At 50.7% G+C, this 25,945-nt stretch overlaps 2 protein-coding genes across 2 annotated transcripts; one reads left to right on the top strand and one right to left on the bottom strand.

Moving 5' to 3' along the window:
* Nucleotides 1-304: 304 nt before the first annotated feature.
* Nucleotides 305-5,865, top strand: UCN3 (urocortin 3). Its single transcript, XM_068191994.1, has 2 exons — nucleotides 305-402; nucleotides 5,184-5,865. Exon 2 carries the CDS (start codon nucleotides 5,193-5,195, stop codon nucleotides 5,649-5,651), a length of 459 nt encoding a protein of 152 aa, XP_068048095.1. The 5' UTR covers nucleotides 305-402; nucleotides 5,184-5,192; the 3' UTR covers nucleotides 5,652-5,865.
* A 6,827-nt stretch (nucleotides 5,866-12,692) lies between these two features.
* Nucleotides 12,693-20,468, bottom strand: TUBAL3 (tubulin alpha like 3). The gene is made up of 4 exons (XM_068189366.1): nucleotides 20,405-20,468; nucleotides 15,948-16,191; nucleotides 14,676-14,824; nucleotides 12,693-14,074 (listed from the first exon to the last, which is right to left on the bottom strand). Exons 1-4 carry the CDS (start codon nucleotides 20,405-20,407, stop codon nucleotides 13,091-13,093), a joined length of 1,380 nt encoding a protein of 459 aa, XP_068045467.1. The 5' UTR covers nucleotides 20,408-20,468; the 3' UTR covers nucleotides 12,693-13,090.
* Nucleotides 20,469-25,945: the final 5,477 nt, after the last annotated feature.

Raw genomic sequence — 25,945 nt, 5'->3', positions numbered from 1 at the left:
GTGCGTGATCCTACAAAATCCCGGCACTGACGCCAGCCCCGCTTTGGGGTGACTCTTCCCAGATTTTGGGATCCAACGTCTTTCCCCCCCCCATTCCCGGTTTTTCCCTGCGGATGGGGAGAGGCTCCGTGACGTCGCCGGCTCGCTCTGATCTCATTTTAATGAAATCATTCCCAAGCCAAGGCTCCGCGTCTGGAATCACGACTCCAACCCCGTGATCCCTGGGTTTTTTATAAATACACCAGGGAGGAGGAAAAGGTTTCCAGAGAGAGGAAAAAATATCCCAATCCCTGGGAAAAAAAAAAAAAATCAGGGAGAAGTTTGGGAAAGGCTCCTGATGCCTCTTTCCTGGGAGTGATTCCACGGCAAATCCTTCCCATCCCAAGCATCCAGGAGAAGCAGGTGAGTGCCTGGATTCCATTTATTCCCCCATTTGCAAAAACTTTAAATATTTCAGTGTTTTCCTTGGGAAATCAGATTCCAGGTTTGGTGTTTTTTAGGGACTGAGGGACTTTTCCACCTCCAGACCCCATCCTGGGCTGTTCTCCTGAGTTTTGCCCTCCCACAAATTTATTTTCCCACAAAATCGTTGTTGGGAAAGGAAAATGTCCTTGTAGGAGGCAAATCCACGCTCCAGACATTGAATTTTCCAGGGTTTGTATGTTGTTTTTTTTTTTAGGGAACAAAAAATAGGCAAGGTAGGGAAAAGCAATCCAAGATATTTTGATATCAAGGGATTCAAAATTTCCCTTGCCCTCCCTCCTAGGAAAAATATTTTTTTTTATTATTATTCCAGCAATTTTGGGAGGCAGACTGGAACAGGCAGCAGCGAAATCTTTGGAAAAGGATTGGGAAATCTTGGGAAAAGGAAAATTAGGGAGATAAATCCCTGCTGTCACTGCAGGGATGGGGAGGAGAGCAAGGCACAGCCACCCCCTCACACCGAGCCCGCCTGGGTTTTGGGAAGCAGCCCCGGGAAAAGCTCATCGGGGAGGCGCAGGCAGCACCAGACAGAGCTGAAGAAGTCTCCAGGTCCCATTCCCAGATTTATCCCAGACTTACCTGGGAAAATCCCGCTCCTTCCCGCTCCTCTGCCGCCGAGGCGAGCAGCGAATCCCTGCTCCCGGTTTTCCTCGCTGGAATGGGGCGCTTTTCTCCCTCCAAGCCCAGCGGGAGATTTTCCAGGCTCGGCAGCATCCCGATAAAATTCCTGGAAAACGCTCCCGGCTATCCCAGCAATTCCCGGCGGGCGGGCGGAGCGGCAGCGCGGATTGAATTCCCATTTCCTCAGATTCACCGCGGGTGGTTTTCCTCCTTTTCCTGCCTTTTTTTTTTTTTTTTAAGCAAGGAGGAAACCCCAATTCCAGCTTTTTTTTCTGCTCCATAAAAACTTCCTGGAGCGGAGGGGCACAACCCGCCCCCGGCAAAAATAAACCCAATCCCAAAAAAATCAGCTTTTCTTTTTCTTTTTTTTTTTTTTTTTTTTTCCCTTGATTTCTGTTCCTTTTGCCAGGATATCCATCCCGGCGAGGAGCAGGAATGGGTGCGGATGGCTTCAGCCGCGTTTTCCCCTTGTTCTGCCTTTCCCTCTGCTCAGCTGAGATTCCCAGAGTTTTGCTGAGCGGGAAAGGATGGAAAAATCCCAGGAAAAGGCGCTGGATTCAGTCCGTGCAGGGAGCTGCTGCTCCGAGATTCCAGGAACACCCCGGGGCTCTCCCAGCTCTGGAAGGGCTTTGGGCGACATTCCCGCTCCCCATCCAGGATTTGGGAATCACGCAGAGGTGGGAAAATCCCCAATCCCTAAATTCCCACCCCGAGCATCCCATCCTGCAGGAGCTCCGGGCTTCGCTGAGGGTGGAGGGAGGTGAAACGCAGCTGGGAAAAGGGGGAACTTTGGGGTGGGAGGAATCTTCATCCCGAGTCCTTCGGGATCTCAGCCTTGGATCACATGGAAAAATTCCTGTTCCCAAATCTCCGTCGCCTTTTCCAAGAAAAATTAAATCCTGGGATATCCTCATGTTTACATGGCCAAATGTGGGATTTGGGGCTGGAGGAAAGGAGAGTTTGGGGTCCTCAATGATCCCATGCAGAGGCTGAGTGCCTGGGAAGGGTTTTCCTCCCTTGATCCTGCAGGAAAAGCTTTCCCTGGATCATCCCATGGCTGCTCCTCTTCCTCTCCCATCCGGATCCAGGGAAAGGTGGAGGGGATGGATTTTGGGGTTTGGGGAAGAGGCGAAATGGGAGGCAAAGAAGTGGAAATGGAGCAGCTCCCTGAAATCCTGAGGGAGGATTGGCACGGCCAAATCTCCCTCGGGAAGGGGGAAAAGGGAAGAGTTCAGGGAATGAACCTCCCAAATCTCTCTCCTTTTCCACGGATAGCAAAGAGCAGAGTTAAAGGGATAAACCTGCCCAAAAATCCCCACTCTGAGGAACAGCTAAGGGCAAATTTAAGAGGAAAGACCTTCCCAAAATTCCCTCTCCAAGGGATGGAAAAGGGCAGAATTAAAGGGATAAACCTGCCCCAAATTCCCCCTCCAAGGAATTGCAAAAGGCGGAATTTAGAGGACAAAACTTCCCAAATCTCTCCCTCTACGGACAATAAAGAGCAGAGTTAATGGGAATAAACCAAAATTCCCTCTCCAAGGAGTGGCAAAATGCAGAATTTAGGGGATAAAGCTGCCCAAAATTCCCTCTCCATGGACAGACCTAAGGGCAGACCTAAAGAGAATACACCTGCCCAAAATTCCCTCTCCAAGGAATGGAAAAAGGCAGAATTTAGGGAATAAAACTTCCCAAAATTCCCTCTCCAAGGACAGACCTAAGGGCAGACCTAAAGAGAATACACCTGCCCAAAATTCCCTCTCCAAGGAATGGAAAAAGGCAGAATTTAGGGAATAAAACTTCCCAAAATTCCCTCTCCAAGGACAGACCTAAGGGCAGACCTAAAGGGAATACACCTGCCCAAAATTCCCTCTCCAAGGAATGGGAAAAGGCAGAATTCAGAGGATGAAATTTCCCAAATCTCCTCCTCTCTGGACAATAAAGGGTAGAATTAAGGGAATAAACCAGCCCAAAATTCCCACTCTGAGGAACAGCAAAGGGCAAATTTAGGGGGAAAAGACCTTCCCAAAATTCCCTCTCCAAGGACAGATCTACAGGCAGACCTAAAGGGATAAACTCGCCCAAAATTCCCTCTCCAAGGAATGGCAAAAGGCAGAATTTAGGGGATAAACTTCCCAAAATTCCCCTTCCACGGACAGGGAAGGGCAGTTTTAGGGACCGTGGCTCAGCAGGTGACAGACCCCAGACCGCGGATTGAGTTTGGATGGATCTGAGGAACATCCCCCATTCCCAGGGGTATCCCAAACACCTCCTGCTGCTCCGCAAGCCCCCATGGGAATGAAATCCGCTCCCAAGCCCAAAATCAGGGATGGAATTCCAGCCCCAGCTGAGGTCCCCGCCATCCCTGGGACTGTCCCCAGCCAGGAATTGCCGTGCGAGCCGCTGGCCACAAGATGGGGCCAGAAGATTGGGAATGCCAGCAGGATTCCAGGGTTTTGGGAATGCCAGCAGGATGCCAGGGTTTTGGGAATGCCAGCAGGATTCCAGGAGCTTGGAGAGCCCGCCTGGCCTCGGGGCTGGCTGGGGACATTTCTCCATGCTGGGAATGGGCAAAAAGCCCCGCGGGAGATCCTTGGTGGCTTTTTGGAGAGGTCAGGTGGGGATAACGGGAGATGGGGAGGGTTTGTGGAGCAGGAGAGTTGTCCAGGGATTTACAGCCCCCAGAAATGGGCCAAAAAGACCCAAAAAGACCCCAAAAAATGACTGTATTTTAAGTAGGAGGATCCTGGGGATGGAGCAACCCCAGAGCACCCGAGGCCAGGGTTGGAGAGGGGACACGGGGCCATCACATGGGTTCATCATTCCCACATCCTTTTGGGACTGAGGGAGTTGGGATGGGCTTGAGGAACATCTCTGGTGACTTCAGGGCGAGCAGGGGACAGGGAACGCCACCTTTGTGGCAGCCAGTGGCACCCAGGGATGCTCCGAGGAGCTGGAGTGGGATCTGTGGGGTCCCCGTGGTCCAAACAGGGTCTCCTGCAGCAGCCACGCGTGTGCCGTGAAGGACAGGCCAAATCTTCCTCTCCATGGATGTTCCATGAAGGACAGGCCAAGTCCTCCCATCCATGGAAGCTCCATGGAAGTTCCATTAAAGAAATGTCAAATTCTCCTCTCCATGGAAGTTCCATGGAAGCAAAGGCCAAATCCTCCTCTCCATGGAAGTTCCATGAAGGAAAGGCTAAATCATCTCATCCATGGAAGCTCCATGGAAGTCCCATGAAGGAAAGGCCAAACCCTCACCTCCATGAAAGCTTTGTGGAAACTCCATGGAAACTCCACGAAGGAAAGGCCAAATCCTCTCATCCGTGGAAATTCCATGAAAGAAATGTCAAATTCTCCTCTGCATGGAAGCTCCATGGAATCTCCATGGAAGCAAAGGCCAAATCCTCCCCTCCATGGAACTCCATGGAAGTTCTGTAAAGGAAAGGCCAAATCCTCCTCTCCATGGAAGTTCCATGAAGGAAAGGCCAAACCCTCACCTCCATGGAAGCTCTGTGGAATCTCCATGAAGGAAAGGCCAAATCCTCCCATCCACGGAAACTCCATGAAAGTTCCATGGAAGCAAAGGCCAAATCCTCCCCTCCATGGAAGCTCCATGAAGCAAAGGCCAAATCCTCCTCTCCATGGAAGTTCCATGAAGGAAAGGCCAAACCCTCACCTCCATGGAAGCTCTGTGGAAACTCCATGGAAACTCCACGAAGGAAAGGCCAAATCCTCTCATCCATGGAAGCTCCATGAAAAAAATGTCAAATCCTCCTCTCCATGGAAGCTCCATGGAAGCAAAGGCCAAACCCTCACCTGCATGGAAATTCCATGGAAGCTCCATGGAAGTGAACCTCCTTGGACATCCCACCTCCCACCACCACCCCAAATCAAGGGCTGCATCCTAAGGAAGCTCCTTCCCACCTGTCCCAACCTTTGGATGGGACCTGGGAGGTGACTCCAAGAGCGCAGGAAGGGGACTTTAGGGATCGGGAAGGGATTAGGAGATCTGGGTCTCCTCAGGTCCCATGGGAAGCTCACGTCCCTCTCTGCCCTCCCCTGGGTGTCTCCACGGCCAGGCCACCACCATGTCCCACCCCAGGCTGCTGCTGCTCCTCGTCCTGCTCGGAGCTGCCGAGACCGGCCGGGCCCTGAGCCTCTCCAACGCCGCCTCCATCTTCAGCTGCCTCAACGCCGCCCTGTCAGAAGCACAGAAGATCCTTCCCGAGGAGAACACCGTCCTGGACAAGCGCGGCTCCGAGTCGCCGTCCCTGGAGGAGGCGTCCGAGGAGGACGTAGCGGAGGAAGAGCTGGGGAAAAGGACATTCCCGGGGGACAGCCACTACGAACACGCGTCCCAGGCGCAGGCGAAGGGCAAGACCTACCAGAACCGGGCCAAGAGCGACCGGCGCACCAAGGTCACGCTGTCCCTCGATGTCCCCACCAACATCATGAACATCCTCTTCAACATCGCCAAGGCCAAGAACTTGCGGGCCAAGGCGGCAGCCAACGCCCACCTCATGGCCCAGATCGGGCGGAGGAAGTGACTGGGCCACCGCCGGAGGGGACTGATGGCCGGGTGTGACATCAGCGTTGCCTGGTTTTGCCCCATCGAGCGACCTCACATCCATGTTCCTTCTCCTCCCCTTGTCTCCTCCTCGCTCTCCTCCATCATTCCTTCCGGACATTTCCACGCGCAGGGAAGAGGTTCCTGTCCCCAGCAGGGCGCAGGGGACGCGTCACCCGGGAAGGTTCCCGATTAAAGCTGCGATCTCTGGAGTTTCCAATGCTTTGTTTTCCCATCTCCTGCCCCGGCTGCTCCATTGGGTCCATAGGGATTCCTCCCCCAGCTCGGCCTCGTGGCCCTGTCCCCACCATGGCCCTTCCAAATCCCACCATGAGCTGTTCCTGCCACGGCCACCAATCCACTGGGAAGGGAAAAGTGCAGGGACAACTTCAGGATGGATTTCCCAGCTCCTCCTCCTGGGTCTTCCCTGAGTCACCAGCACCTTCAGCATCAGCTTCCCACCCACACAGCCCCGGTGTCCCCTGATGGGTCCCGGCCATTGCCACCCACATGACCCCGTGTCCCCTGATGGGTCCCGGCCAGAGCCACCCACACAGCCCCGGTGTCCCCTGATGGGTCCAGGCCATTGTCACCCACACAGCCCCGGTGTCCCCTGATGGGTCCAGGCCATTGTCACCCACACAGCCCCGGTGTCCCCTGATGGGTCCCGGCCATTGTCACCCACACAGCCCCGGTGTCCCCAGATGGGTCCTGGCCATTGTCACCCACATAGCCCCGGTGTCCCCTGATGGGTCCCGGCCATTGTCACCCACATGACCCCGTGTCCCCTGATGGGTCCCGGCCAGAGCCACCCACACAGCCCCGGTGTCCCCTGATGGGTCCCGGCCAGAGCCACCCACACAGCCCCGGTGTCCCCTGATGGGTCCCGGCCATTGTCACCCACACAGCCCCGGTGTCCCCTGATGGGTCCCGGCCATTGTCACCCACACAGCCCCGGTGTCCCCTGATGGGTCCAGCCAGGGCCACCCCCACGGCCTCAGATGGATTTGGATCCCAGGACCTGCAGGTGGCTCCGTGGCTGCTCCAAACCCACCCTGGGTCCCACCACAAATTCCCACCTGTCCCTTCCCACTTTCTCACTGCTCCGTTTTCCAGCTGGTCCAGGTTCAGGTCCTCATCCACAGACCATCCGTGCTCACCTCGCTCCTTCCCAGCCCTCCACGCTCCCACCCTTCACCTTGGAATATTCATCCCTTCCTCTAAATCCTTCTCTCCACCTCCCAGCCCCGCTGAAATTCCACCTCTTCCCTCATCCCCGCATGCAGCAGGTTTGGGAGGTGGAGAGAAATTTGGGAAATAAATTTGGGAAATAAATTTGGCCCTTCTTCCCTGGGAGGTGCTCACCAACAGGAGAAAATGAGATCCTGCCAGCCCCATCCAGGGCACGGCCACGGGGACATTCCAGGTGGGACACCATGGGACAGCCAGAGGGTTGGAAATGTCCTGGTGGGTGGGAAATGTCCTGGAGAGCCATCAGAGGGACAATGACCTCCTGCCTCAGCTCCAGGGGTGCACAGGAGGGGGTCTTTTCCCATCGCAATCCGCTGGAATCTTGGATTATATGGATTTTTATAGCCCAGCGAATTCCCGGTGTTCTCATCCAGCAGGACACTGGCATTGTCCCCATTTTCCAGGCAGGGAAACTGAGGCACGGGAAGAACAAGGTCACACCTGCTCCGTGTCCAGTTGGACACTCATCCCTTCGTTGGGATTGTGGGTTGTCCGGGTGTCCCCAGGTGTCCCAGGCTCAGCCATTGGGATGCTCAGAGGATCCTTGGAAAGAGGGACAGAGGGATTTGCTCAGAGCCCAGGGAGAAATCCCTGCTTTGAGCAGAAACCGGAGAGAGGTTTCCCACTGGGATTCCCAGGAAAACGCTGCTCCAGGTTGGGAACAGCTCTTCCCCCCACCAGCCCTGCCTGGGATCCTTTCCCAGCTCCTGGCTGGACAAGGAGAACATGCCAGCCCTGTGGAAGAGACTGGAATCCCAAAGGTCACCTGCCTGGAGCTCCCACGGGATCTTTCCTCTCGAAGGAAGGAAATTCCCAGGGAATTGGGAAGAGATGAGCCCAGGGATCTGCTGGTTCCAGGCAGAGCTGAGGCAGGGAGAGCTCTTATCAGCTGATAAGGAGTGGTGGGGAAGGCAGGGATCCTCCCTTCCCAGCTGCATCCCGGGGGGAGTCCCACCCACACCTGGCACCTGGACAAACGGATCCTTCCCAAGTTAACCCTTCCCAAACTGATCCTTCTCAAAGGAATCCTTCCCAAATGGACCCTTCTGAAATTAATCCTTCCCAAATTCACCCTTCCCAGGCTCTGCCCAGCGGCTCCAGGGTGCCCAGAGGGGCTGAAGCACCAGCAGATTTCCTGAGGAAACGGGACAGGAACGGGAGCACTGGAATCTCCACCAACACTCCCATGGGGCTGGGAGCATCCACAGCTTGGGAGTGCTTGGGAAGGGCAGCATCGATGTTTGGGGAGATATGCGGAATTTTGTAGGATCCAAGGGAGGATTCCAGGCAGGATTCAGCCTTTCCTACCTTTTCTCACAGGGATGAAACCCAAATTCTTGGTCTTGTACCCAGAGCTGCTCACCCAGACCCACACATCTTCCTGCTCCCACTGCTGGATCCCATCCCAAATCCTTCCCTCTGCTGGATCCCATCCAGCCCATCCCAAATCCTACCCTCTGCTGGATCCCATCCCAAATCCTACCCTCTGCTGGATCCCATCCCAAATCCTTCCCTCTGCTGGATCCCATCCCAAATCCTACCCTCTGCTGGATCCCATCCCAAATCCTTCCCTCTGCTGGATCCCATCCAGCCCATCCCAAATCCTTCCCACTGCTGGATCCCATCCCAAATCCTTCCCACTGCTGGATCTCATCCAGCCCATCCCAAATCCTTCCCCCAGGCATCCAGCTCTTCCCTGGCCTGCAGGAATCCCCTCATCCTCCTTTTCCTCCTCCACGTGCCAACACTCCAAGGTTTTTTCCCCACTTTTTTCCCCTCCCATCAGAGCAAACCGGAGGCGCTGCAAGAGTTCCGACATTCCCAAGGACAGCAGAATTCCATCCTGGGATCGAGGAGGATCCAGCACCACCTGCTGAGGGACAGATTCCAAAATTACACTCCCAGTATTTAGGGAATACCCCCACATTCACATCCATGGGGTTTTGGCCAGGAAAACCAAGGCAATTCCCAGTAGCGACCAGGACAAGGAATGGGATGGATTTGTAGGGAATTCTGTCAGGAGCTCTGGAGCAGGGGCTGCAGGCCCACCTGGAGCCATCCCTGGTGGAATGAATTGCATTCCTGGGATGCCCTGCTCCTGGAATGTCCTGTCCCACAGCTGGGATGTTCCTGGGATTCCTGCCTGCTCCAGACTGGCCCAAGTGGGGCTAGGACCACTTATCCTGGGATTTGGGGCATTCCCACCAGCCAGGAGCTCCTCATGGATCCCCCTCAGAACATGAACAGGAGATGGAAAATCCAAAGCAGGGTGAGGCCCTTCCCCAAATCCCAGCCCCAGCTCCGTTGGCTGCTGGATGGGATCTCCAAGTCATTCCCGCGTCCTTTTCCTTTGATTCTTCATCCATTCCCTTCCTGACCAGTTTTTACGGATTTTTCCCGGGAACAGCCTCATTTTCTGCTTTCCTCAGATGATCCCAACCCTCCACTGAACCCAAGCAAGGCTTGGGACAGACCAGGAATGTCCAAGGGGACAAAAACATGATTCCCAAGGAGCTGTTCCCACATCCTAAATCTGGATAAAGCTTTAGAATTCCTTTTTCCGGCCTCTGGGACACCTCGTGTCCGTGAATTCCTTGATTTTGTCTGTTTTGCGTGGAAAATAAAACCATTGTCCACCTGCAATGGAATTGGCCTCACTGGTGACTTCAGTCCTGGCTTTATCCCCTCTCCCACAGCTCTTCCAGGACATCCCTAACTCCTCATCTCTGATGGAATTTTTATCCCTATCTCAGGGAAAGGACACTGAGGGGTGGAAAGGTCCCCTCCCCACCGGTGTGCCAGGTCCCTCATTCCCTCTGGAAGTGGAATCCAGCTCCATGGGAAGGCTTTGGCTTTTCATTATCCACGGTTGGGGCTCAAGGAGGAAGAGGAGTCAAAATTCAGGATTATTTGGGGTCAGGGAGCTGGAGCTGCCCTGGAGCTGGGATAGTCCAAATGTTCATGGATCCAGTGCTGGAAGAACCATCCCAGCCCCATGATCCCAACCCAGGAGCCCCATCCCCAGGAATTCCAGCGTTTAGAAAATGAGGGTGGAAAGCAGAAAACCCATTCCCAGCCCTGAAGGTTGCAAGGGAAGTTTGGAAAATGAGCTTAAGCCTTTAAATAAATTCATTTTTAAAAATTGATTCCCCCCCCCAAAAAAAAAATAATAATAAATTTTCCTGAATTCGCGGGAGGTGCTGATGGACGTTACAGGGAAACCAGCGCTGAGTGAGGATTCAGAAGCCAAGAGAACTCCAAATGCCATGGATTTGCAGGTGCAAATCCTTCAAAGCACCTCCATTTCCCACCTCGGCATTCCCAGAATTCCCGGAGCCTTTCCCAGCAGGACGGGACACGTTTTTGTGTCACCACCTCACCCACCAGACCCTCTCTGCCACCACCAAGCAATTCCAGGAGAGCACCATTCCCGCGGTTCCTGCGTGATCCAGGGGTTTTGGGATCTTCTGGACCTCCTCAGGCGTGGTGCTCCCACTTCCAGCCAGGTGAATTCCACAAAGGACAAGGCCAGATCTGGAGGAGTGCCAAGAATATTCCATCGGCGCTGTGATCCTGGCTGGATCCTCCATCCATGACCCCCACAGCTCCCAGGGGAGGCAGGCAGAGATGGAATGGTCCCTTCCCAAAGCTCCTGGAGCTCTGCGCTGTGCTCTCCTCTGCTGAAAATTCATCACTTTTAATTAATTAAAGAGGCTTTTCCCAGCTCCTAAACCTGCTGGGGCCAGGAGGCTGGAAGGAGGAATGGAAAAACCTCATTCCTTCTGCTGGGAATGCTCCAAGGAAAAGGGCAGCTGGAGGTGAGGCAGCTCCCGGGATTTCCCACCTCGGTGACCTCCCAGCCCCAGCAGCTCCCGTGAGGAAAAACTGGGGTTTAAATCCAGCTCCCTTCCCTCAGGTCAGTTAAACACTCCCAAGCCAGCCCTTCAATTCCAGCCTGACCCAGCTTTTTTTTTTTTTTTTTTCCTTGGATTTTTACTTTTTTCCCTTGGATTCCTTTTTTTTTTTTCCTGCCCAAGCTGCTTTTCTTGGCTCCCTCACGGCACGGGGAGTCCCCAGAGGAGGAGGAATAACCGTGCTGCAATCCAGGGAAAGGCAGAGGTCAGGCTCAATCCCCTTTTCCAGCTCGTTTGCCGCTTCCAGGGAATCTTGCATCACGTCTGGGAGCAGCCAGGAGAGGCAAGGAATTTTTTCAGGCAGACAGGGAGCTTGGACATGGTTTTATAGGAGGCTGACAGAGCCAAAGCGCTGGAATTCCCATCTCAATTCCAATTAAATTTCCAGCCCTGGCAGCAGGACAGGGATTGCTTTAGCAGGAATGAGAGGTTTAAGGATTCCTTAGGGAATTGCTGGCAAAAGTATGGAAAAAAGTGGATTTAATCTAAAAGCGAAAGCGTGACAAAGCTCCTTGGCAAAGCTCAGCCTGCAGCTTTTACTGGGTAAAGCTCGGGGAAAAAGCAAAATAAAACCCAAATTTGAGCAACCTGAAAGTAAAAATAAACAAAAATGAGCTGTGGGGAGCTTGGGAATGGGAAAGGATAAAAGGAATAAGGGAGATCTTCCCATGGAAACCCAAGGTTCAGAGGGAGCCCCTTCATCAACAGTTTAAAGTTTTTAACCTTTAAATTAAAAAATGAAATTCAAATTAAAGCACTTAACAAATGGCCTAGCTAAAAACAATTTAACAAAAGGTTCTGTAGAATTTACTGTCAGCTCAAAGTAATTCACTCAGTGGCTCAATGATGAATAAAAGGGAATTAAGAATGGTGGAGGGGTGGAACAGGGATATTCCCAACACTCCTGCAGGCTGGAATTTTGTAGGAGCAGCTTTGCTACTCCCAGAAGAGAAAATAAAGCTGAAGTCACTCTACCAGGATTCACCTCTTGTGGAGAGAGCTGGAGGTTCCAGCTCCCCAAAATCTGTGGGGTTTTCCCCAAAATCCCTCTCCTCTCCTTTCCAAAGTCACTCCGCCCATGGGACACAGCTCCCCTCCCTTTCCCTGTCCCCATTCCTGCCTGGACCTGGAATCTCCTCAGGGGACAACCTGGGATGGGAGCTTTGGGGTGACAACCTTTGGGGTGACTCAAGGGACCTCAACCCTCCCAGGGGCCACCAAAGAGTTTTGGGATCCTTCCACCTCCTGTCCCAAATATGAAACACAGCTCCCTTCCCTTTCCCTGTCCCCATTCCCAGCTGGACCTGGAATCTTCTCAGGGACCATATGGGATGGGGGCTTTGGGGTGAAAATCTTTGGGGTGGCTCAAGGGACCTGGACCTTCCCAGGGACCACCTCCAACCTGGTCCTGGCTGTCACCACCCCTGGCCTTTTAGGGCCACCAAAGAGTTTTTGGGATCCTCCCACCCAAGTATCAGACAGAGCTCCCCTCTCCTCTCCCCATTCCTGGCTGGATTTCCCTGTTTTGAGAATATTTCCCAAATCCTCAGCACTCCACCAGACCACCAGGATTTGCTCGGGCAACATCTGAGCTTCACCAGAGGTGGGGAGGAGGCCACAAAGTGCTCCCCACTCCTCAGAAGTGATTCCCTGATCCCAGACATGGAATTCCCTGAGCAGCAGCCAGCTCCAGACAGAAATTCCCACAGGATATAGGACACTTCCCCCACAACACTCATTAGGGTGGATGACTCTCCCAGCACACCCTGATCAGCACTTGCTCTTCTCCTCAGGACATCTTCGAGCAGGAACCTCCCCACCAAACGCCCCTGGGGGAATCCAAGGAATTCCGAGCCAAAAAACCCCTCTTTATTCATATACAAAAAGCCATTTGCATAGAAGTTTACAGGTGCATTTCTAATTCCAAAGTGCTTTTACAAGAAAAAGCCAGAGCGAGAGTTTGCCATTCCAGCCAAAGCAGGCAGCTTGCAACGTTCCCTGGGTTAGGAACCGGGATCTCCTGGCTAGGCGGGATGTCAGGCCTAAGTTAGGCCTGACTCAGCGTCACTCAATAAACAGCAGTGGGATAAAGCTCAAGACACCCAGGCTACAGAGGAGCTCTGCGAGCCCAAACTATGCAAGCAGGGGAGGTTTAATACATCAAACATGGCCGGTCCTTGGGCACCTCCGGGCCCTCAGGAATTCGGGACACAAGTCTGGATTCCAGCTGAGGTCAAGACCAGGCCGCAGTCTGTCAATACTCATCCTCATCACCCTCATCCTCCTCCCCATCTGCTGAGTCCCTTCCAACCTCCTCATAATCCTTCTCCAGGGCCGCCAGGTCCTCCCTGGCCTCGGAGAACTCGCCCTCCTCCATGCCCTCCCCCACGTACCAGTGCACGAAGGCCCTCTTGGCGTACATCAGGTCAAACTTGTGGTCCAGGCGGGCCCAGGCCTCGGCGATGGCCGTGGTGTTGCTCAGCATGCACACAGCCCTCTGCACCTTGGCCAGGTCCCCGCCGGGCACCACCGTGGGCGGCTGGTAGTTGATGCCCACCTTGAAGCCCGTGGGGCACCAGTCCACGAACTGGATGGAGCGGCGCGTCTTGATGGCGGCGATGGCGGCGTTGACGTCCTTGGGGACGACGTCGCCGCGGTAGAGCAGGCAGCAGGCCATGTACTTGCCGCGGCGAGGGTCGCACTTGACCATCTGGTTGGAGAACTCGAAGCAGGCGTTGGTGATCTCCGGCACGGAGAGCTGCTCGTGGTAGGCCTTCTCCGCCGAGACGATGGGCGCGTAGGTGGTGAGCGGGAAGTGGATGCGCGGGTAGGGCACCAGGTTGGTCTGGAACTCGATGAGGTCCACGTTGAGGGCGCCGTTGAAGCGCAGCGAGGCGGTGACGGAGGACACGATCTGGCCTATCAGCCGGTTGAGGTTGGTGTAGGTGGGGCGCTCGATGTCCAGGTTGCGGTGGCAGATGTCGTAGATGGCCTCGTTGTCCACCATGAAGGAGCAGTCCGAGTGCTCCAGCGTGGTGTGGGTGGTCAGGATGGAGTTGTAGGGCTCCACCACGGCCGTGGACACCTGCGGGGCTGGGTACACGGAGAATTCCAGCTTGGATTTCTTGCTGTACTCCACGGAGAGCCGCTCCATGAGGAGCGAGGTGAAGCCGGAGCCGGTGCCTCCTCCAAAGCTGTGGAAGACCAGGAAGCCTTGGAGTCCACTGCACTGGTCAGCCTGCAGCACAACATCGGATATTTATCCCAAGGACCGGAAAACTATCCCGAGAATATTGGATATTTATCCCTGTAAGGACTGGGATAACTATCCCAAGAATACTAGGATATTTATCCCCGTAAGGACTGGGATAACTATCCCAAGAAAATGGATATTTTTCCCATAAGGACTGGGATAATTATCCCAAGAACATTGGATATTTATGCCTTTTAGGACTGGGATGACTATCCCAAAATAAATTGATATTTATCCATTTAAGGACTGGGATAACTATCCCAAAAGAAATGGACATTTATCCATTTAAGGACTGGGATGACTATCCCAAGTAATACAGCACAAAATTTTTCTTAGAGCACTCACCCAGCATTTTAAGCCCAGTTTTAACGCGACAATTCTCTGCTTTTAGGACAAACACACAAATCCAGGGGCTTTCCCGAGCCCCAAACCAAGTCCCAACAGCAGCAACAGCCCTTGGACCTCACCTGAAGATATTTTTTAATTAAAAATTAAAAAAAGAATTTTTTTATTTTAAGGCTTCTACCCCAAACTCGGAAAACATGAACGGTGTTACTTTAACCCAGAACGTGGCGCTTCCCCTCACCATTTTCCGGATCCTGCTGAGCACGGTGTCGATGATCTCCTTGCCAATGGTGTAGTGGCCACGGGCGTAGTTGTTGGCAGCGTCCTCCTTGCCACTGATGAGCTGCTCCGGGTGGAAGAGCCCATGGTAGGTCCCGGTCCTGATCTCATCTGCACCAGGAGGAGAAATCAGCCAGAGCAGAGCACAGAGAAAGGTTTTGGGAGAAGCTGACGGAGCAAAATCCATGGAATGTCCAGCAGGAGGTTATGGCATGGTTAGGGAAGGGTTGGGGGAATAATGGAATGGGGAGGAATAAACTCACACAGGTAAGGTCCCACCAGAACTCCATCCTCACCCTACACCCACTCTGAAATCCTAAATTAATCTGGTTTGCTGAGCGAGGACACCACAATTCCAGTGTTTTTGTGGGATCGGTTACCACAGGCAGTTTGGAGGAGAAGTCTGGAAGCTCCACCTCCATCCTCTGCTCTCCAGCATGGAAGGGACACAGACAAAGCCCCTCCAGTGTTGACATTTCCACCTGACCCAGCTCCAGAGGGTTTTTAAATCCACTCCATCCCAACACTGGGCACATTCCATCATCTCCTGGCTCACTCGTTAAGTTCTGCATTTAATACCTTAATGAGGTGTCTATAAATTAAGCAGAACCCAAACAAAAGTCTGCAATCCTTTAATTAGGACTAATGAGTCGCATCCCAGATGGAAAGATAGGAGAAGAAGCCTGGAAGGCAGGAGCAGGTGGTTGGATTTGGAGTCATTTCCTAAATAAATAATTATTATTTTCCAGGAAGACACCTCAATTTGAGGTGCCACACAAACAAACATCCAGAGATCCCCACAGGAGCTGGAAGGGGAAGTGGGAATCTTTTGGAATCCACCAGGCTGGAAAAGACCTCCAAGAGATCAAGTTGGCCAAACAGGACAGCCAGGTCCCACAATCCCGTGGCACGTGTGGCACCCCGCTTTGTGGGTGGCATCAGGACCAGGTGTGCCACATCTGGCCATGAGATGGTGGAATTCCAGCCAGGACCACCAAGGTTGGCAAATCCAGGACACTTTCCACCTGCTGAAGGTCCCAAAAGGAGGGAACAAAGACAACTCAGTGACAGCCATGGGTTTGTCCCTCCTGGTCCCTTTGGAAGTGTAAATTCAGTCTGCTTCCAATGGCTGGGGACATTTAACCAGAGCAGAGGAGTGGGAGCAACAGGAACCCATGGAAAAAGGGTTGGGAATTGCGGATAAAGATGGATTGGGGCGAAATCCCGGTTTTACCAATGACAGTGGGCTCCAGGTCTATGAACACCGCCCGGGGCACGTGTTTGCCAGACGCTGTCTCACAGAAGAAGGTCTCGAAGGAAGAATCCACTTGCTCAGAGTTGGGATCCATGGATTTCACCTGCTTGGAGCCGGGAATGGTCCCGTCGGCCTGGATGCCATGCTCCAGGCAGTAGAGCTCCCAGCAGGCATTGCCCATCTGCACTCCGGCCTGCCCGATGTGGATGGAAATGCACTCCCTCTGGAAAAGGGAAACGGGGAATTTCACACATTCTGTGGAGGGGGATGTGGATGGAAATGCACTCCCTCTGGAAAAGGGAAAACGGGGAATTTCACACATCCTGTGGAGCGGGATGTGGATGGAAATGCACTCCCTCTGGAAAAGGGAAACGGGGAATTTCACACATCCTGTGGAGCGGGATGTGGATGGAAATGCACTCCCTCTGGAAAAGGGAAACGGGGAATTTCACACATCCAGTGGAGGGGGATGTGGATGGAAATGCACTCCCTCTGGAAAAGGGAAACGGGGAATTTCACACATCCTGTGGAGCGGGATGTGGATGGAAATGCACTCCCTCTGGAAAAGGGAAACGGGGAATCTCACACATCCTGTGGAGCGGGATGTGGATGGAAATGCACTCCCTCTGGAAAAGGGAAACGGGGAATTTCACACATCCTGTGGATGGGGAGAGGGAGTCCCAGCCCTCACAGCTCCCCTCAGAGCCATGCTGGGGATGATGAGGGAAACGGGCAGCGTCCACCCACCACAGGAGCTGGGGCCGGGATCAAACTGGGATCTGCTGGACACAGCATTCCTGGGAAAGGCTCTCCCAGCCCAGGGAAGGAGGATGGAAGGAGCTGCTGGCTCCATGCTGGGGCAGGAAGCAGCACCAGCTCCTCGGAGCCGCTGCCGATCCCTCACATCCTGATGGGACACCAGCACCAGCAGCTCCAGGCTCTTGACCCTGGAAAAAAGAGCTCAGGGAGAAGCCAAGCTTGGAAAACCTGAGCCAAGCTGGAGTCACAGAGGCTGGAGAAAACAGGGATTGCCCCAGGGCAGAGCAAGGCCCCGGAGCGGCTCCGAGTCCGGATTTATCCAGGTCATCTCCAGCAGGCTGTGACTCCAGGGAAGCTCCGCAGGGAGCGGCGTCTCCTGGAGGCTCCCTGGGCACTTCCCTGGGTAATTGGCATCTGCTGCTGCCACCACGCCAAGATCAAAGCCGTGGCACAGCCTCCTGTCCCAGATCCCGAGCCCAGAATCCCAATTATTGCCTTGCCTGGAAGCACACGGGGCAGTGCTGCTTCCCAGGGGATCACTGGGAAAGGGAGCTGATCCCACCTGGGAAGGGCAGGCAGGGCTGATCCCATCATTTGTGGCATCATCCATTTGTGGCAGCTTGGCTCAGGCCTCACCTCAGCTCACCAGGCTCTCTCCACAGGTAAGCCCGGCTTAGAGGGGGGTGGTGGGAAGAGCAGACCCCAAAACTCCAGGGAAGTGCACAACCACCCAAAGTGCCCAGGAGTCTCCACAAGATTCCAGCTGGACATCCCGGGGCACCAACCACTCGTGGCAGGGAAATGATCCAATGAAACTTTTCCATCTCGTTCCTCAAGCATGGATGTGCCAAGATTTCCCCATCCCTCAAGCATCTCCAGAGGCCACCACAGAGCCAGGACAGAGCAAGGCAGGACTGGATCATTCCTGGGACACGGGGACACCGACCCAGAGCTGCCCAAACTCCCCCAAATCCCAGTGTGGGATGAGCCCCCCAGTTCTGTGGGGCATGGAGGCTGCTGGGATCAGGGATTGTTGGGATCAGGCTGTCGGGATCAGAGGATTGGTGGGATCAGAGGCTGCTGGGATCGAGGACTGCCAGGAAAAGGAGCTGCTGGGATCCCATTCCTGCTGGGATTAGGGATTGTTGGGATTAGGAGCTGCTGGGTTTGGGGGATTGGTGGGATCAGAGGCTCCTGGGATCAAAGATTGCTGGGAAATGGAACTGCTGGCATCAGGAGCTGCTGGGATCCAGGATTGGGGTGATCCCACTCCTGCTGGAATCAGGGATTGCTGGGATCAGGAACTACTGGGATCCCTTTCATGCTGGGATCAGGGATTGGGGTGATCCCATTCCTGCCAGGATCAGGGCTTGTCAGGAAAAGGAGCAGCTGGGATCAGGGATTGTGATGATCCCATTCCTGCTGGGATCAGGAGTTACTGGGATCCCTTTCATGCTGGGATCCGGGATTGGGGTGATCCCATTCCTGCCAGGATCAGGGCTTGTCAGGAAAAGGAGCAGCTGGGATCAGGGATTGTGATGATCCCATTCCTGCTGGGATCAGGAGTTACTGGGATCCCTTTCATGCTGGGATCAGGGATTGTGATGATCCCATTCCTGCTGGGATCAGGAGTTACTGGGATCCCTTTCATGCTGGGATCAGGGATTGTGATGATCCCATTCCTGCTGGGATCAGGAGTTTCTGGGATCCCTTTCATGCTGGAATCAGGGATTGTGATGATCCCATTCCTGCTGGGATCAGGAGTTACTGGGATCCCTTTCATGCTGGGATCAGGGATTGTGATGATCCCATTCCTGCTGGGATCAGGAGTTACTGGGATCCCTTTCATGCTGGAATCAGGGATTGTGATGATCCCATTCCTGCTGGGATCAGGAGTTACTGGGATCCCTTTCATGCTGGAATCAGGGATCGGGGTGATCCCACTCCTGCCAGGATCAGGGCTTGTCAGGAAAAGGAGCAGCTGGGATCAGGGATTGTGATGATCCCATTCCTGCTGGGATCAGGAGTTACTGGGATCCTTTTCATGCTGGAATCAGGGATCAGGGTGATCCCACTCCTGCCAGGATCAGGGCTTGTCAGGAAAAGGAGCAGCTGGGATCAGGGATTGTGATGATCCCATTCCTGCTGGGATCAGGAGTTACTGGGATCCCTTTCATGCTGGGATCGGGGATTGTGATGATCCCATTCCTGCTGGGATCAGGAGTTACTGGGATCCCTTTCATGCTGGAATCAGGGATTGGGGTGATCCCATTCCTGCCAGGATCAGGGCTTGTCAGGAAAAGGAGCAGCTGGGATCAGGAGTTACTGGGATCCGGGATTGGGGTGATCCCATTCCTGCCAGGATCAGGGACCGGGGCGATCCCACTCCTGCTGTCCCAGCTGACATCTGCACTATGTGGGAAATGCTGCCTGCCCCGGCCCAGCCCTCCCAGCAGCGTGGTTGGGATAGTTCCCCATCCCAGTTCTCCGTGCTCAGCTTCCCAGCACTTCCCTGGGACAGCTGCTCCGCTCCCAAATCCCCATTCCCAGCACCTGCTGCACTGGGAGCACTGGAATTTGCAGCCAGCGCTCAGGGAATGAGAACAAAGGAAAGAAAAAGTGAAATACAAAAAGTGGGAGCTGCTGGCAGGAAAAGAGTGCAGCAGTTTGTCGGAGGTTTTCCCCTCCCCTTAAATATTCCAGAGGGGTTTTTTTGGGATCTTCCCAACATTTGCATCCAGCTGAAGTGCCTTTTACAGACTCTGGCTATAGGCAGCCCATTGTTGTCCAGCTGATTTTCCCATTGGGAGCACCATGTAAATATTTAACACTTTTATAGCCAGGCCGGACCAGAAATCCGCAGACTAAAGGAAAAGTTCAAAGCCAAATCCCTGGGAGCCGCTTTGAAGTTTTCTCCCATTTGCAACCAGATTTTTTCCAACAAGTTGCTCCTTTGCATCCACAAAAAAGTGCCAGTTGGGATCCTCTTTCCCAAAAAGTTTCAGCTGGAGCAGACAGAAATAATCAGGGTTGCAGATTTTTTTTTTTTAATCCCCCAGCTCAATCCACTTCAGTTTCCCAGCTGCAAACGCTTTGGGGCAGGGATTCCATGAAAAAAAAACTACATGGAAAAGGGGGATTTTTATCCATTTAATATAATCCCAAGGGTTTAGAACAGACAAAGGCAACATGGCAGCTCATTCCTAAAAAAAAAAAAAAAAAAAAAAAACCTCAAAGGTTGTGCTTGTTGCAGCACATTGGGAGTGTTAAAATTTTGGGAAAAAGGGGCAGCAGGATGAAAAATTTCGATTTTAATCCATAATTTAGCTGAGGAAAAATGCGCTGGTGCTACACACACACACAGACAAATAAAAATAAAATTTAAAAAAATTAAAATCCCAACTTTTTTAAAACTTTCCAAGTCTCCAGACCCCACCTCAGGAGCTGCAAACTGCACAGGGAGAAGCACCAAGAGGCCACTCCAACAACTCCAAGCACATCCCTCACTTTTCCCTTATAAGGAGCAAACCCCGAATCAATAACCCAGAAGGTAAACGAGCAATTCCAGCAAAGCTGCTGGAAATTCAACCCCCCCCCCGGGGGAGAAAAGAGAAAGAGAAGAGGGAATTTCGAGCTTGGGGGAAAAGTGGGGAAAGCTGGAAATTTCATGCTCTTACCATGGTGAGGCTGGGAAAGATCTGAGCAAAGCAGCTGCTGCCTCTGCCTCTCCCTGCAACTTTATAGCCCAGGAAATCCTGACTCCACCTGAATTTAAAGAAGTTTCTCCAAGCTTAAAGGAGCAGAGCTCCTTTTCCTTCCATCCCAAGTAAAAATCAGGATTCAATCCTGCCTAGCTTGCAAGGTTTCTCTGATTAAAGGCAGTGTCATGTGAGGGGTTTTTTTTATTACTTTTTAAATTTTATTTTACTTTATTTTATTTTTGAAGGGTTTCCTTTGAAGGGGAATAAAAGTTGATTTTTAAGTGTGGGGCTGGTTAAAAAAAAGAAGGAGAAGTTTTGTGTGTTCCCGCGTAATTCACTTTACCCAGCAGGAACGATCTGCCTCTGTCATTATTCACAGCACTGACAACGATATTCTTAATTTTGGCAATTTTTAAACGACATCCTGCAATTTTTGGGGTGTTTTCCCCCCACATTATCCATGATTTCTTGGGAATCTGCTGGGATTTGCACCTCTGGGATGTTCAGGTGGAGGCTCAGCCCCTCTGGATTCCTTAAGGATTCGTTTTCCCCTCCTGCCAAGGACTGGGAATCACTTTTGGCCCCATTCCTGTGGGATTTCCAGATCCCAGCAGTGCCTCTGTGGTTCTGCTGCCTTTTTCCCTAATTCCCTTATTTACCTCTTCACCTCCCATTAAAAATTCCCAAATTTCCTTTGATCCATCCCAAATCCCACCAGGCTGACAGCTCTGGATTGGGGGAGACAAGAAGATCCCAAATGGGATCAGGAGCAGGAATTTTCCCCTTTGCAAAGCGTTTTTGGGATTTTCTTTTCTTACTGCCTCCAGTTTGGAATTCCCAGCATAAAACCCACACTGGTAAACTGGAGCAAAATCCATGGATTTGGGTGGATTTGGAGCAGGGAATGGGATTTGAGCCTGGTCAGCTCCCCAGGAATCTGGAGAGAGTTTGGGGCAGGAACGTGAGGATTTGGGGAATTTTTATCCTTGGATGTAGCCTGATTTTAGGGGTTTAATCACTAAATCACCTTTTTGGGCAACCCCAAACCCAAAATTTTGGGTTTTTTTGGGGGGGAAACAGGAAGGACAAGAGGGAATTTCTGGAGCTGGTGGTGGCAGAGAGAAACTTCCTGGGATTTCAGCTTTTCTGGAGAAAAAATTGAGGAATTTCAGTGGTTTCTTCACTAAATGATGCCTTTTTGGGCAACCCCAAACCCAAAATTTTGGGTTTTTTGCGGGGGGCAATGGGAAGGACAAGAGGGAATTTCTGGAGCTGGTGGTGGCAGAGAGAAACTTCCTGGGATTTCAGCTTTTCTGGAGAAAAAGTGAGGAATTTCAGTGGTTTCTTCACTAAATAATGGGTTTATTTTTGGGCAACCCCAAACCCAAAACTTTGGGGTTTTTTGGGGGGAAACGGGAAGGACAAGAGGGAAATTTTGGAGCTGGTGGTGGCAGAGAGAACACACTTGGAATTTCAGCTTTTCTGGAGAAAAAAAGAGAAAATTAGGAATTTCAGCGGTTTCTTCACTAAATGATGTCTTTTTGGGCAACCCCAAGCCCAAAACTTTGGGGTTTTTTTTGGGAAATGTGAAGAGGGAATTTCTCGACCTGGTGGTGGCAGAGAGAAACTTCCTGAGATTTCAGCTTCTCTGAAAAAAAAAAGAGAAAATGAGGAATTTCAGTGGTTTCTTCATTAAATGATTTCTTTTTGGGCAACCCCAAACCCAAAATTTTGGGTTTTTTGGGGGGAAATGGGAAGTAAAAGAGAGAATTTCTGGAGCTGTTGGTGGCAGAGAGAACACACTTGGGATTTCAGCTTTTCTGGAGAAAAAAAAGCGAAAATTAGGAATTTCAGCGGTTTCTTTACTAAATGATGTCTTTTTGGGCAACCCCAAACCCAAAATTTTGGGTTTTTTGGGGGGGGAAACAGGAAGGACAAGAGGGAAATTTTGGAGCTGGTGGTGGCAGAGAGAACACACTTGGGATTTCAGCTTTTCTGGAGAAAAAAATGAGGAATTTCAGTGGCTTCTTCACTAAATGATTTATTTTTGGGCAACCGCAAACCCAAAATTTTGGGTTTTTTGGGGGGGAAACAGGAAGGACGAGAGGGAAATTTTGGAGCTGGGGGTGGCAGAGAGAACACACTTGGGATTTCAGCTTTTCTGGAGAAAAAAAGAGAAAATTAGGAATTTCAGTGGTTTCTTCACAAAATGATGTCTTTTTGGGCAACCCCAAGCCCAAAATTTTGGGTTTTTTTTGGGAAAAGTGAAGAGGGAATTTCTCGACCTGGTGGTGGCAGAGAGAAACTTCCTGAGATTTCAGCTTCTCTGAAAAAAAAAAGAGAAAATGAGGAATTTCAGTCGATTCTTCATTAAATGATTTATTTTTGGGCAACCCCAAACCCAAAATTTTGGGGTTTTTTGGGGGGAAACCGGGAAGGACAAGAGGGAAATTTTGGAGCTGGTGGTAGCAGAGAGAACACACTTGGGATTTCAGCTTTTCTGGTGGAAAAAATGAGGAATTTCAGTGGTTTCTTCACTAAATTATGGGGTTCTTTGGGTAACCCCAGACTCAAAACTTTGGGGTTTTTTGGGGGGAAACGGGAAGGACAAGAGGGAAATTTTGGAGCTGGTGGTGGCAGAGAGAACACACTTGGGATTTCAGCTTTTCTGGAGAAAAAAAGAGAAAACTAGGAATTTCAGCGGTTTCTTCACTAAATGATGTCTTTTTGGGCAACCCCAAGCCCAAAACTTTGGGGTTTTTTTTGGGAAATGTGAAGAGGGAATTTCTGGACCTGGTGGTGGCAGAGAGAAACTTCCTGAGATTTCAGCTTCTCTGAAAAAAAAAAGAGAAAATGAGGAATTTCAGTCGATTCTTCATTAAATGATTTATTTTTGGGCAACCCCAAGCCCAAAATTTTGGGTTTTTTGGGGGGGGGAAACAGGTAGGACAAGAGGGAATTTCTGGAGCCGGTGGTGGCAGAGCGAAACTTCCTGGGATTTCAGCTCCAGGCTGGATTTAGTAGAGACCACCCCCTCAGAGGACTTTTTATAGCCAGAGCTCACAGCTGCTGCCTCCTTCCCGCATCCCAAACATCCCAAATCCCTCCTGGCTCTTCCCACTGCTGTCACTGCTCTTTTATCCCCTGCGGTAAATCCTGATCCCACAAGACGTCCCAAAATATTCTGGAGGTGAATTTTGGGCAGGACTCACCAGAAGGTGCTGCTTGGACACGTCAGTTTGCTTCAAAATCAGAAGATTTCAGCCCTGCGAAGAGAAAATATTTAATTTAATGTAATTTTTTTTTATTTTTTAGGGTTTTTTTTTTAGAAAGAAGTTGAATCCCAGGGATCTTCAACCTCTACTTCAGCCTGATCCTGTTTTTCCATTTCCACTTCCCAAGGGAAATCCATGTTTTGATCCAACCAATCATTTGGACATCCATTTATTTTGCTGATATTCGTTGATTTTTTTTCTTTTTTTGCTGATTTTTTCTGATATGTTGCTGATTCTTTTTCTGATTTTCTGCCAAATTTTTGCTAATTTTCTGCTGATTTTTTTCTGATTTTCTGCCAAATTTTCTGCTGATTTTCTGCCAATTTTCTGCTGAATTTTTGCTGATATTTTGCTGGGTTTTGCTAATTTTTGCTAATTTTTTTTCTGATATTTTTCTGGTATTTTGCTGGTTTTTGGCTGATTTCTGCTGATTCTTTTGCCAATATTTTTGCTAAGTTTGGACGATTTTTTTTTGCTGATTTTTGCCCTGATTTTTGCCAATCTAAAAATTATTTTTGCTGAATTTTTTGCCAATTTTTTTCCCGATTTTTGCTGACTCCCCAAATGGGATTGGGAATATGCAGGTAAAAATGGGATTTGGGATATCCATGTAAAAATGGGGTTGGGAATATGCAGGTAAAAATGGCATTTGGTATATCCATGTAAATATGGGATTGGGAATATGCAGGTAAAAATGGGATTTGGGATATCCATGTAAAAATGGGATTTGGGATATCCATGTAAAAATGGGATTGGGAATATGCAGGTAAAAATGGGATTTGGGATATCCATGTAAAAATGGGATTGGGAATATGCAGGTAAAAATGGGATTTGGGATATCCATGTAAAAATGGGGATGGGAATATGCAGGTAAAAATGGGATTTGGGATATCCATGTAAAAATGGGGTTGGGAATATGCAGGCAAAAATGGGATTTGGGATATCCATGTAAAAATGGGATTGGGAATATGCAGGTAGAAATGGGATTTGGAATATCCATGTAAAAATGGGGTTGGGAATATGCAGGTAAAAATGGGATTTGGGATATCCATGTAAAAATGGGATTGGGAATATCCATTTAAAAAGAGGATTGGGAATATCCAAACAAAAATGGGATTGGAAATATCCAAGCAAAACCATGATTGGAAATAGCCACGTAAAAATGGGATTTGGGGTAGCCAAGGAAAAATGGGATTTGGAGTGTTCATGTAAAAATGGGTCTGGGAATAGCTATCAAAAAATGGGATTGGGAATAGCCATATAAAAATGGGATTGGGAATAGCCATGTAAAAATGGGATTTGGGATATCCATGTAAAAATGGGATTGGGAACATCCAAGCAAAAATGGAATTGGGAATATTAATGTAAAAATGGGATTAGGAATATTCATGTAAAAATAGGATTTGGGATATCCATGTAAAAATGGACAGGGAATATGCAAGCAAAAATGGGATTGGGAATAACCATGTAAAAACAGAACTGGAAATATCCACGTAAAAATGGGATTTGGCATATCCATGTAAAAATGGGATTGGGAATATTCATGTAAAAATGGGATTGGAAATATCCATGTAAAAATGGGATTGGGAAAAACCTTGTAAAAATGGGACTGGGAATATACAAGCAAAAATGGGATTGGGAATAACCATGTAAATACAGGATTGGAAATATCCACGTAAAAATGGGATTGGGAATAGCCATGTAGAAATGGGACTGGGAATAGCCATGTAAAAATGGGATTTGGGATATCCATGTAAAAATGGGATTGGGAATATCCATTTAAAAAGAGGATTGGGAATATCCAAACAAAAATTGGATTAGAAATATGCAGGTAAAAATGGGATTGGGAACATCCAAGCAAAAATGGAATTGGGAATATCCATGTAAAAATGGGATTGGGAATATCCATGTAAAAATGGGATTGGGACTATCCAAGCAAAAATGGGGTTTTTTTCCATATTTGGAATGTCCATGTAAAAACGGGATTGGAAAATCGCTGGCCAGATGATGAGCAGTTTAAGCCAGCTCCAGGAACTGCAGGGAATGAAGCTGTGCCAGGGCAGGCTGAGGCTGGATTTTAGGAACATTTCTTCCCCCAGAGGGTGAAGGCTCCCAGGGAATGGGCACATTCCCAAGGCTGCTCCAGGCCACCGCTCCCAGGGGTGCCCCAGGGTGGGATTTTGGGGTGTCTGCGCAGGAATTGTTGTTATTCCCCCTGATCCCTGTGGGTGCATTCCAGCTC

This window comes from Anomalospiza imberbis, chromosome 5 (assembly GCF_031753505.1).
Source record: "Anomalospiza imberbis isolate Cuckoo-Finch-1a 21T00152 chromosome 5, ASM3175350v1, whole genome shotgun sequence".
Taxonomy (NCBI): domain Eukaryota; kingdom Metazoa; phylum Chordata; class Aves; order Passeriformes; family Viduidae; genus Anomalospiza; species Anomalospiza imberbis.
Note: the sequence above shows the minus strand (reverse complement) of the source record. Positions and strands in the feature narration are given on the sequence as shown.

Bases quoted from the DNA above. Each gene is read 5' to 3' on its own strand.
- UCN3 (XM_068191994.1), top strand. From the start codon at position 5,193: ATGTCCCACCCCAGGCTGCTGCTGCTCCTCGTCCTGCTCGGAGCTGCC.
- TUBAL3 (XM_068189366.1), bottom strand. The intron at 14,825-15,947 runs GTAAAACCGGGA...CTCCTGGTGCAG, and splicing joins CCTGGAGCCCACTGTCATTG to ATGAGATCAGGACCGGGACC. The intron at 14,075-14,675 runs GTGAGGGGAAGC...GTTGTGCTGCAG, and splicing joins TCAGCAGGATCCGGAAAATG to GCTGACCAGTGCAGTGGACT.